The 12124-nt window shown below is 39.9% G+C and overlaps 2 protein-coding genes across 4 annotated transcripts in view; one reads left to right on the top strand and one right to left on the bottom strand.

Moving 5' to 3' along the window:
* Positions 1–9964, bottom strand: part of pla1a (phospholipase A1 member A) — a 12089-nt gene extending 2125 nt beyond the window's left edge. The window contains exons 1-8 of the mRNA XM_010778287.1: positions 9451–9964; positions 8007–8232; positions 6786–7072; positions 5344–5445; positions 3435–3527; positions 2621–2785; positions 1105–1194; positions 714–819 (exon numbers count right to left, since the gene is read on the bottom strand). Coding sequence (XP_010776589.1) covers positions 714–819; positions 1105–1194; positions 2621–2785; positions 3435–3527; positions 5344–5445; positions 6786–7072; positions 8007–8232; positions 9451–9517 — 1136 coding nt within the window. The 5' untranslated portion in view covers positions 9518–9964. The remainder of the gene's footprint in view (positions 1–713; positions 820–1104; positions 1195–2620; positions 2786–3434; positions 3528–5343; positions 5446–6785; positions 7073–8006; positions 8233–9450) is intronic.
* The window catches only part of apbb2b (amyloid beta (A4) precursor protein-binding, family B, member 2b), an 81154-nt gene that overhangs the window by 40064 nt on the left and 28966 nt on the right, over positions 1–12124 (top strand). The window lies entirely within an intron of this gene.

The following is a 12124-nucleotide window of genomic DNA, read 5'->3' as shown; positions in this document are numbered from 1 at the left end:
TTAAAAATAACACAATGGTGCTCTAGGAGGAGATTCAGGTGATAAGGTGGGGGGGGGTACCTTGGTTGGTGATTGGCTAATGGTTACACAAGCCAAAAAAACATTATGACATCATCAAGTGGCCAAAATTTGATCAGCTCATTTTCAGACAGGTTTTTATATAAATGGATCAGGACAAAAAGTGAAGAATCTTTTTTCCTGAAACTTTCTGAATCTCTTTACACAGAGGGGACTCATGGTTATGTATAAAAGAGGTGAAAAAGTGGATTTTGCATAATAGGTTACCCTTATCTCAAGAGAGTACACTCCACAGCCACTCACACTTACAGATGCTCGGCATAGTTTTTACTTGTGTGCAGTGTACAGTAGTGGTTCCACCGTCCTCCGCAGATGACATGTTTCCATTTATGGTGTGTGTGTGTGTGTGTGTGTGTGTGTGTGTGTGTGTGTGTGTGTGTGTGTGTGTGTGTGTGTGTGTGTGTGTGTGTGTGTGTGTGTGTGTGTGTGTGTGTGTTCTCACNAGTGTGACTGTAAGCTGTGTTCAGAACTTCTCTATCCTCTGAGGATGAAGTAGCTATGTTCCTACATTTGAGATCGATTTCACTTGTATATTGACTTTCTTTATTAAATATAACAAAAGACAAATTTTGTCCATGAATCATTTATCAGTTTCTCTTAAGAATTTCCTCCACAGTTGCAGATGTTGTACTCACAGTGGGAGCTTCTGCTCGGTCCCCTGGTTCTCCGTCACCAGCGTCACCTCCACCTCAGCGCTCTTATACAGAGGAGAAACCTCCACCTGCAGCAGGATCTGATGAGCTGAGCACAGAGAGAGACATGTATTAAGTACTGATCTTCAACATCTACCTGCAAAATATCAAAACTCTAAAGTAGAACACAATATGAAACATGTAGAGAGTATTAAAAGCGGCCTTTAAAACTTAAAATAATGCTAAAATCTGTGTCTGAAGTGTATAATTACGGAAAAAAGACAGACATAAACCAAACAAACACATACAGCCCTGGCATAGATCAAGATCAAATGACAGAATTCATTTATCATTAAAATCATTGTGCCACTCAATTATTGGTTCAGATACTCACTGCAGAAAGGTGATGAAGAAGTCGTGAGGAGGAAAAGCTTCTGCTCTTTGGGTAACGGAGATATGGAGATCCCACTGTTTTCTGATAAACCTGGACACACACACACACACACACACACACACACACACACACACACACACACACACACACACACACACACACACACACACACACACACACACACACACACACACACACACACACACACACACACACTATATGTCAGATTTAACATCACACATAAAAAGGGCCCCATGTAGATAACTGTGTCTCTGTATCAGTGCGTGTGTGCGTGTGCCAGGGGGTTGTACGATAAGAAGCTGACGTCATACCTGCTGGTGATACTGAGGACAAAACTAACATAACCATTAAATATATATATTAAACTATACGATATCTGTTCCTCCACACTCTGATGGAAACATCTATTACATACTCTTTTACCCCAGCACAGTGATGATCCTCCACAAGTTCTGCAATCAAAACGCATGTCCCCAGGGGCCACGTGGAGTAGTACAGTAGAAAAACGCATGATAAGAAACAATAAAACTAAAACTAAACAAATGTCAGTGGTGGGAGAAGTGCTCAGATATTTTACCTAAGAAAAAGTAGCATTATAACAGTGTTAAAATACTCTACTATGAGTATTAGTCCAACATTCAAAATGGTAAACACTATACTTAAGTACCATTTGTAAAAATATGCAGTGTGGCTAATTTCAGAATCATATATGTGAAATGATTGTATTATAGTTATTGACACATTACTAAGACTGCCAGGTAGCTCAACCTAAAAATAATATGTCATGATTTATAGTTCTGCAAAAATAACAATCTGCAAAGTAGAATTGAAATATGTCAAATTAAGAAGTACAACATTTGCCCACAAAATGAAATAGAGTAAAAGTATAAAGTAGAATGATTCGAAAAATAAAGTACCTCTAAATGTTCCTTAAGTTCTTGAGTAAATGTACTTCAACATTCAACCTCTGACCATACCCGCCCCCCATCTTTTCTGTTTTTGTTTGTCTTTTTAAGTATTTTTCTTAGTTTTTTGTTTTATTCTCTGTCAAAGCGTCTTTGAGTTTTTAGGAAAGCGCTATATAAGTTTCATGTATTATCATTACTATTATTATTACTTAGTTACGATACGATACGATAATACTTTATTTGTCAGATCAAGTCTGAAATTTGACTTGCGTCACAGCAGCTCCATGTCCAACATCAACAGACAAGTATCCAGACACATATACAATACACAAACAACAAACATTTAACATAACAGCACAATCAGTGAGAGAAAACATGCTCAAAGAGCCTTCAGCGTGCATTTGATCTGGGATTTAGCTCTGTATTTACTGTGAGGATTGACTGATGCACAAAGTAGTTAGTTACTTTCCACCTGGTCAAAAGCATCATGTTTGAAGAGTTCACGTCAGATAAAGCGGAATAAATATTAATAACAATGCAGAAAATAATAAAAAGCTACATAAAAGCAGCACATCCTGCTTCCTCACCTATAGTGGGACATTTGCCCTTGAAGGCGTCACAGGTCAGGCAGCGTCCCTGCTGGAAGTCCTCGTAACTGGAGCACGGGACCCCCACCAGCGGGCACGAGCCGTTCAGCGCGCTCATGTAGACGTAGATCGCCCTCATGTGGTCACACAGCACATAACCAAACACTGAGGGGGAGACAGGAAGTGACGACACTCAAACACTCAGGCAGCTATACATGTCTGCAGGTCTGCAGGAAGTAAGAGTTATTTAAATCTGTAAAACTGGGATCCATTATTGCATTTTTAAATCATGACTTCTTGATGATAAAATACACATTTCTGGAGGTAAAGCAACAATCAAAGCTTTCCTTTTCAGATACTCAACCTAGGTTTAAAATCAATGGTGGAATAACTGCTTAGCTCCTTAAATAAAAATAAAAATGGCAATAAATATGTTAAAATTATTTATAAACTAAGAGTCCGATATTACAACTTTAGAGTCAAATTGAAAAAGCATTAGCGATAAAATAAATTTTAAATACAAAAGTGTATGAATGCCAATGTCCCATTTCAGATATGACTAGAGTATGACTACTGATGCATGATTACAATGTGGCGATGGCTCATTTAAATTATTGTGAATTCTCCCCTAGGATCAATCAAGTTATCTTATTGCATAATTGCAGCTAAATGTAGTTTTTGATTACATGAAGCTGAATCTACAAAGTATACAGTAGCAGAACATGCAAGTACTTAAGTACATTAAACCTGTACTCACGTTGAGTAAATCTACTTATTTACCTTCTACCTCTGGTTTAAGTGAGTGTCATCATACCTGAGCTGAACCTGGAGCGAGCACATCCTGTCTGATCTTTCCCTCCGTTCAGGAAGAAATCCACATGACCGACAGAAATGGAAATCCCAAAATCTGATGATGCAGATAGAAAAAGAAAATGATGATAATCGTTAAAGCAATACTTTATCTCTTTATTTACTTTGTCCATTACCATTGCTTTCCAAATGTAACCTCTAGGGCAGGGGTTCCCAACCTTTTTTCCCAAGAGCCCCCCCAAATGACTCCTGTTGGAAGTTGCGCCCCCACACACACAAAAAAAGGGGGGGGGCCGCAACAGTGTAATTCAAGTTTCAAAGTCTCAAAAATGCTACAACTACTGTCACAAACTAGATGAATGTGAAGTATCTTGNCGCATTGTTTTGGTAGGTGTTTTGTACGATCTAGCTGGTAGGTTAGAAGAAGAGGATAACACGGCAACGAACGCCATACCAACATGCGGCCGACATGATGGTTGATAGTGTTCGGAAAGTGACCCAGGGCGTCAGGATGTGCAGGCGCTTTGACTCGCTTCGCTATGATGGACGAGAGTGGGTAGGCGAAGCAGGAACGTGTGTGCGAGACAACACGATGGCACACACACTCACAATATAATAGGTTCTAAATGAGCTGTTTTGCTAGCATAGGCAAAGTCTGCTTGGGAATTCTATGATGTCAGTTTCTTTCAAAGGCAACAGTGTTAGCCTGTTCCCCGCACCTTTCCAAGCATGTTAATGTTGCCCATTCGTAGGCTGAAGCGGCATGTTAAGTAGGAGTATGTCAACAATACGTAAAAAAGGATCGGATAATAGAACTTACAACTCTTCACATTGCCACCCGAGAATCCACATGACGCGAACGGAATGGAAATTCCCAAAATCTTGATGATGCAGATTGAAAAAGAAATGATGATAACAGCGGGTAATTCAAGTTTAAAGTCTCAAAAAGGCTGCAACTACCGTCACAAACTGGATGAATGTGAAGTATTTTGTTAAAGGAGGATGAAAGCGTAATTAAGGAGCACTATTGGAGTGACTTTGACGGTTATTGGACTCAGGATGAATTCATTTGGATTCCCGCTGTATGAAGAAATTAAAGGACGGCGCAAGTGGAAACAATTCACAAAGGGATTAAACTGTTTAAAACACATGCTCAAAGTAAGCTGGATTTTGCCGATGTGTTTATGTGGATTCAAAAATTGTAAATAATCTACAAAATAGAGGAGACCGATCTGATCGGAGCAACTGTGACAAATAATCCAACTGAAACCGGCATGGACAATGACTATGTTTTAAAAATGCGCTTATCCAGAAAAGCATTATACACTTCTGTCTTTAATAGCTACTAACTTGAATTTTTATTACAACTAATTAATCAATTATTTTTTATATTTTATTGTAATGTAGAGACAAGGCTTTTAGTGACAATCATGTATTGCGTTACAATTATATGTAAAAAAAAAAAAAAGTCTAAATATGATATTTGGCCTCAAATCGTCTGAGGCCTGGCACCCCCCCTGTGGTCTTTGGCGCCCCCCAGGTTGGGAACCACTGCTCTAGGGAACAATAACGGCTTATCTTTCCTCTTATTCAAAATGTACTGCATTCAATATTTAAATAAAAGAGATGCACTAGTCTTTTTGTTCTGCTTTGTTTTTTAATGTTTTTGTGGCTTACAATAAATAGACCAGGCTCCAATGATCCCTGCGTTGCAAAATGACAATAATCTGAATCTCAAAAGTTGAACTGTATCCTGTTCACCTGTTGACCTTTTTGACATGGAGGAAACATATGCTTTCCTCCATTGTAAACACACTTGTAGACATGATGGTACACGTGTACTATAGTATTTTGGTTGGAGATTTAGCCTAATTCTATTTGGCTTTGTGTGATGTAAGTGAAAGTTGTCTCACAGTCAGAGTCGGTGTGGATGGCCTCGACGAACAGAGCGTCAGACGGGTCGAGGCGGTCGTAGGTGTCGGAGCCTTTAAACAAAGGACCAGCCACGTCCAGACCTGCAGGACCAGAGAAGGAGATTAGAAACTAAAACATCGCTGCATCTTCAGTTAACTTCATTTGCATTTCTAGTTTGAATTACCACACTCAAACTTACATATCGTTCATTTTTAATACAAAGTTAGAAACATGAGAACTTCAGCTTCATTTTTTCTCCATGAGCCTTTTTCTCTAAAATTGTTTGCACTTATAATAAAGTATTATGTTGCTGCTGACGTGCAGAAATACCTGGATGTGTTTTTATTACGTCACTTTGTGAGAATAAAGAGGTTTAATTGAAATAGAAATCTTTTATTCAAAATAAAGAAATTGGAGATATCTTATAGTGAATTATTTTGGATTCAGTCAGAAAACAATATAAAGGAAATTACAGTCAGACATTACTGAATAGACTCCCTTACAAAACATTGACTAATTTTTGCTAAATATATTTTCAGTGGAAGTCTTGCTGCATGTTGCATTCAGTAACGGTTCCCCTTTCCTGTCAATTCCTCTTCATGTACCCACTCTTCATGACAATCCCGGCAATAAACTAACAAAATGTTATTTAGAAACCACGCTTTACTCGTAGACAAGATGCATCATTATTTATTTTTTAACTTTTGTCTTATTAATATTATAATTATTTGTGTATGACTGGCCTCCAGGCAGCAGCTGTGTCTCTGAATTCCACCTTCATTCAAACCTCCTCACTCAGACAAAAAGACCTGTTATAAACCAGAGAACAGTGGAGTAGTGTGTGTGCTGGTGTTCGCTAGAGAGATGAGTCTGTACGCAGAGTCAGAGAGGCTCTTATCAAAGTGCTGTCCTTTGAAGAGCCCGGATTATCTTCCAAGGTCACAGTGAATCATATTCACAGCTGAGAGGCTCTGAGAGACTTGGTCTGCCCTGTTGTTCTGCAGCAGAGTGGCAGCTTTTAGTTTCAAATTCACAGACAATATTCAAGAAGTTTTTCTTCATGGTTTGGGTATTTATGTAACAAAGAAGGGTGCTTCTTCAAATTGAAGTGTACCAGGTCTCCAAAACCTTTAATTACGGCATCTCAAATTATTTTTTCAGATTCCAGTACTGAAATGGTCACAGAACACTAGTATGTTGGTTTTTGGATCAAACTGGTCAGCTAATAAGGGATATTATTTAGGTTTGTTTCTTTAAGAATAAAGTGGTTTCTCTACATTGTGGGAGAATAGTTATTGAGGCAATTTTGTATCATTCTTGGATCTTAGCTGTGACTCCTTAGGAAGCTGCTCAAGTGGCACCCAGATTGTTTTATGTATCTAAAGAATAATAACATGTTCCTTATGCACCAATTTGCGTCATGTATTTGGTGCAGACTCACCTGTGATTCGTCCTATCTTCCCATCGAAAAGGGTCCCCACAAAACCAGCGACGTGCGCCCCCAGACTGATGCCGATGAAGTGGAAGGACTGCAGTTTGCATCCATGTTCCTGCAGCTGGTTGATGAGCACGGAGATCTGCAGAGCCGCCTCCTTGTAGTTCTCCACCACCTGGTTGTAGGCGAAGGAGGCGCTGTAGACCCAGTCCACAACCAGCACGTTCACATCCTGGGCCTCCAGCAGCGTGCGGGCCAGGAGCCGCACCCAGGTGGGCCTACTGCCCGTAGTCCTGCAGGGGGGGAGGGGGGAGAGAGATGGTGGTATGGAGCAAGGAAGGAGGATGTGGGAAAGGGAAGAAGGGAAATAAAAACAATAAACCCAGCTGGTGCCCATCACATTTCAATTGTCATGGCTTGCATGAAGCATGAGGTTGACCAAAGATTTAAGATTCAAGGCTTTTATTGTCATTTGTACACAGCTACAGTGTAGATATATAAATGAACATCTAAGGCCACAGGCTCCTCCACCAGTGCAACACAATAAAACAGATACAAATAGTTAAAATAGTGCAAGTAAATACAAATAAAATAGACTAGAGATAGTGCAAGGAGAGTCTACAAGTAGTTGGAATATGATATATTAGATCAATAATTTGTAATTTGCAAACAGATGAATGTTATGGATGTTCTTTCAAAAGTTAATGTGTTTAACAGTCTTATAAAGATGTGCATGCCCAGTTGTTGTGTAGTGTTACTTTTACAGTGCTGTTTTTGTCCTGCACGCAATATTATATAATAGTTTGACAATTTTTGAAAGTCAGACTGAAGCTTGAATTCATGCTGTTAACTTTGGTCTGAACTTTTCCCACCCTAAAACCTCCTGTCATGTTTGTTTCCCACACCTTACTTTAGTGTTCCCGGTTAAATCTGACCAGTATGTTTTAAGTGCTCTTACATTAACACAAAAAACATTAAACCTCACTAATCGTATGTGTCCAAATGCCCACTGTGGAGGATATCACAAGGCCTTGAGGCAATCAAATGTAAAACACAATATTTATGATTGAGATTTTACCCGAACACGGCAGTAAGACCACAAACTAAACCTCAATATAGAAACACATCAAGAGAAATAATCCAACTATTGTAATCTAACCAAAAAGTTAAACCTGCATGTATTGTGATGGATGAGTGCTAAGGGTCTTTAAGGTTTCCTCTCCTCACCTGAAGCCGTGGATGATGACCTTAGTTGGGCGGGAGATGTTGAAGTTAGTCGGCGGTTGCTGTGTTTCAGAGAGAGACTCGTGTCTGAAGCGCTCTGCACAGTCCATGTTACTCCTGGTGAGCAGCAGGTACTGAACCTGCACCTTGCCTCTCTGCTGCCGGTACTCCAGCAAGGTGTAGTTGTTCAGGTCGGCACACTCATCGTCACTCTGAGCTTCATCTGTACCTGCTCAATGAAAAGCATATCATGTAGTTACTTTTTTATGTGCGAGTGTAGTACTGAGGGTTCCTTAATGTTGCATCACACAACAGCAAACTCAAGATTCGGACAATAAAACATACGATGATACTTTATTATGGTCATTATGGCCACTGGAGACATCATGTTCAAGACCCTTGACTTACATTTGATCTGAGATTTCACAACGTTTATTTATCACACGGCCTAGTTGAATACTCAAATCTGATTGGTCAATTTGGACATTGCAGAGGACAGATCATTTTTGCTAGCAGCCATTGTTTAGTTTTTTCTGCATTGGATACTTTTACATTAAATACTTGCAGATTATACGAACTTAGTTTTACTTAAGTATAATTTTCGTTACAAACTTGTATTTTTACAGTGTAGTATTAGTACTTTTATTTCTATAAATGATCCAAATACTTCCTGCGTCCAGATGAACTTAAAACATGCGCACACACAAAAATATTTTTATATGGTGAAAATAAAACGGTGGATATTGAGCAAACAATTGTATGAATTATTTTCATAGCGAAACCGATAAATGTACTATTCATTTATATGTTTATCCATGATTTATAGTTGTAAGCGTGATAGGAATTATGTAATGTCTGTCGATCGTTATGTGTTCCTACCAAGTACTAGGCCACAGTTGGGAATTAGCCAATAGCTACTCAATCAATCTTTTTTTGTTGAGAAACATGCTCTCTATGCATGATCTTTGTTTATTAAAGACTTATAATAATAACAGTGTGTATTTGACTTCAGATGACAACACATATGAAATGTTGTGTGAAGATATTCTTCCCATGTCTTATAATAAACAACACTACATTTAAATGCAGATGACAAAAACAGACAAATTATGTTTTTGTGAGGAAAACAATAGTTTTTAATGGTAATAAGGTGTGATATATTGGTATTCATTCTTACAAATAGCCAGTGTATCATCGTGTATTTGCAAATATAAGAACTCTTAACAAAACACTGCACTTAATGCATTTATTGTCCAGCATTTATTGGTGAGTTTATTCATAACGCTGTATTGTGGTAAATGCTCCTGCAGAGATACGTTTTTACACAGGCAATTACAAAGCTCAACCCGTTTCTCTACATGTATCCTTGAGCTATTGGATGAAAAAATACCAGATAAAGTGCTGAAGAAGGTAAACAAAGATGTCCATGACGAGCTTCTTCACTTACCCAGCACCAGAGATGTGATGCACACAGTGAGAACACAGAGGAGGACCGGTGTCCGTGTCCGAGACATTTTCTGCAGTGAGCGTGGAGAGAAGCTGCTGGGAGCTTTAGTCAGTGCTTAACGGTGCTCAGCTGCTCTCTTTAGCCGCAGATTGGTCGATAGAAATCAGCTTTTGGTTTGAGAAAATCCCGGCTCTGTGCAGTGTTGTAACTCTGGAACCACAACACAGCTTTTATCTGGCACCAAGCGAAGCAGGAATCCATATACAACTATCCAAATGTTTCTTAATATGGTTATTTTTCCTGTAAAGCTCCACTTATTTCATGAACGTCCTTTAGCTCGGTCATCACATTTGTCTGTGTATATTTTTCTTCCCCAGACTGGATTTGTACAGAGCTGTAAAGAAGTGGTGACCTCATTGGTGTTCAATGGACGTTTGTTTGAAATGCTGGACTCTGGCCTGACTGTGTGTGTTTGTGTTTGTGCGTGTGTGTGTGTGTGTGTGTGTTTGTTTGTGTGTGTCACAGTGAGTAAGGAGGGGTTGGGGGGGGGGGGGGGTGGCTGGGAAATCAATCATTAGCTGATTGATTGTTCAGCTTTTAATGCTCTTTGTAAATATGCTGCCAAATACTGGGAGTTCCAATGCTTGACAAGTAAAACTAGTAGACACTGTTTTTTTTACTACAATTGTGGAATTTAATCATTTTGTTTAATGGTAGTTTAATAGTGTTTCCCTGGTATTTAAGTATTTTTAAAGGTAAAGTAATTGTACAATAAAAATGTAATCATTTTAAGAGAAAATAAGTGAGAATTGCAGTTGCCAGTCATTTTGTGTCCATTTCTGTATTTAGTCAATTTTTTATTGCATGAAGTGAGACAAGAGTTTAGACAAGACATAAGTTATGCATTCATTGTCAGGACAGGATTTACAATAAAAGGGAAAAAACACAAAACACAACAACAAATATTATGGTGTCAGATGTGTGTATCAGCAATAGTGCAGGCAGTTTAATGTGTAGGTTGTGTGCAAGTGTGTTTAATGGAGGATTATTTTTTAAAAGACAGGACAAAAGAGAGAAAGGGAGAAATAAATAAAGTATTCCGGTCATTTCTTAGATTCTTACACAGTTATATTTTGCACTAAATTGCATATTCCTCCCAAACATTTGCAGTTAATCAAACTAGAGCTCATCCGAGGATGTAAAAAAGGTACATGAATAAAAGTTACAGTGCAGTGTGAGATATATCAATTAAAAGCAGCGGCAAAAAGAAAAGTCTTCAGCCTGGATTTAAAAGTAGTAAGAGTAGTTTCTGGTAGTTTGTTCCAGATATTTGGAGCATAATAAACATCTCCATGTTTAGTTCTGACTGGGGACATACAGTAAAGCAGAACAGGAGACCTGAGAGATCTGGATGGTTCATAATTTAGCAGTAGATCAGAAATGTATTTTGGGCCAAAACCATTCAGAAACCAGCAACAGTATTTTGAAATCAATGATTTGACAGATAGGAAGCCAGTGTAAAGACCTCAGAAATTGAGTAATGTGATCCAAGAAATAAACCAAACTTATTTTTCATAGATTACTTTGCCCTTATCCTCTCCCTCTCTCTGGGCAGCTCTGAGGCGAGCCACTCGACGGTGCGTTGGCGGGCCTCCTCCCACGTAAACCTGGGGGAGTATCCCAGGTTGTCCTTGGCCTTCTGGTAGGAGAAGCTGAAGGGCGTGTTCAACATGGTGACCAGCTGCCGGTTCAGCGGTGGCACGATGCGTACGACGGGTCGGACCATCAGGCACAGCATCTTCATCAGGAAGCACACCAGGTAGAGCAGGCGCAGCGGGTACATGAGCTTCTCCTGGATGTTGAAGCCCAGAGGCGACATCACAACATAGTTAAAATCCGAGTAACTCATGTGTGGTGTGTCGTCGGAAATGAAGTAAAACTTTCCTCCGATAGCGTTTCTCTTCTGTGGATCTTTGAGGCTGCGGGCTGCTTGGAGGTGGGCCGTAGCCACGTTACCGACGTACACCGGATTCACTTTAGCTTCTGGTTTGGACATGCGGTAAAGAACGTTTTTATTCTTTATGCCGTCGCCCATGTGGCCCAGCAGGAAGCGGCAGCCCTCCCCGTAGATGTACATGGGTCTGAGGGCGCAGGTGGCCAGGCGGCCCCCGTTGTGGAGCATCTCTCCGTGGGCCTGGAGCGTACGCTGCTCCGCCTCCTGCTTCGTCCTGCTATAGGCGAACTTCAGAGCGCAGGAGTACTCCATGTCCTCGCTGCCGTTGATTATTGGGTCACCTTTAGAGTTTGGTCCCATCACCTCGATGGTGCTCGTGTAGATGAAGGACACAACGTTCTCCTGAACACAAGCCTCCAGGAGCAGCTGCGTTCCTGCCAAACAAATAGTGCATACACGTTTAAAGAGATTTTAAATCACGGTGTTCAGAAGAGGGCATACGCAACCCAGTCTCACGGCATTTCATGTTATAGTCACGACATTTAATCTATTGATTCGTGTTCACCAACATTTTAAAAGCAATGTATTTCTATTGGTAGTAGGTTTCGTGCTTGCAGCACGTCTTTTTGTCCGTTCGGGTCTTGGAAGACCGGAAGCTGTGGGGTTCATAAAAACATGTTCTTACTCAATATCGAGCCAGGATTATTGTTTTTATTTTCT

This window comes from Notothenia coriiceps, unplaced genomic scaffold (genome assembly GCF_000735185.1).
Source record: "Notothenia coriiceps isolate Sejong01 unplaced genomic scaffold, NC01 NC01_scaffold00019000, whole genome shotgun sequence".
In the NCBI taxonomy this organism is placed as follows: Eukaryota; Metazoa; Chordata; class Actinopteri; order Perciformes; family Nototheniidae; genus Notothenia; species Notothenia coriiceps.
The sequence above is the reverse complement of the archived record's forward strand: the minus strand, read 5'-3'. Positions and strand labels throughout refer to the sequence as shown.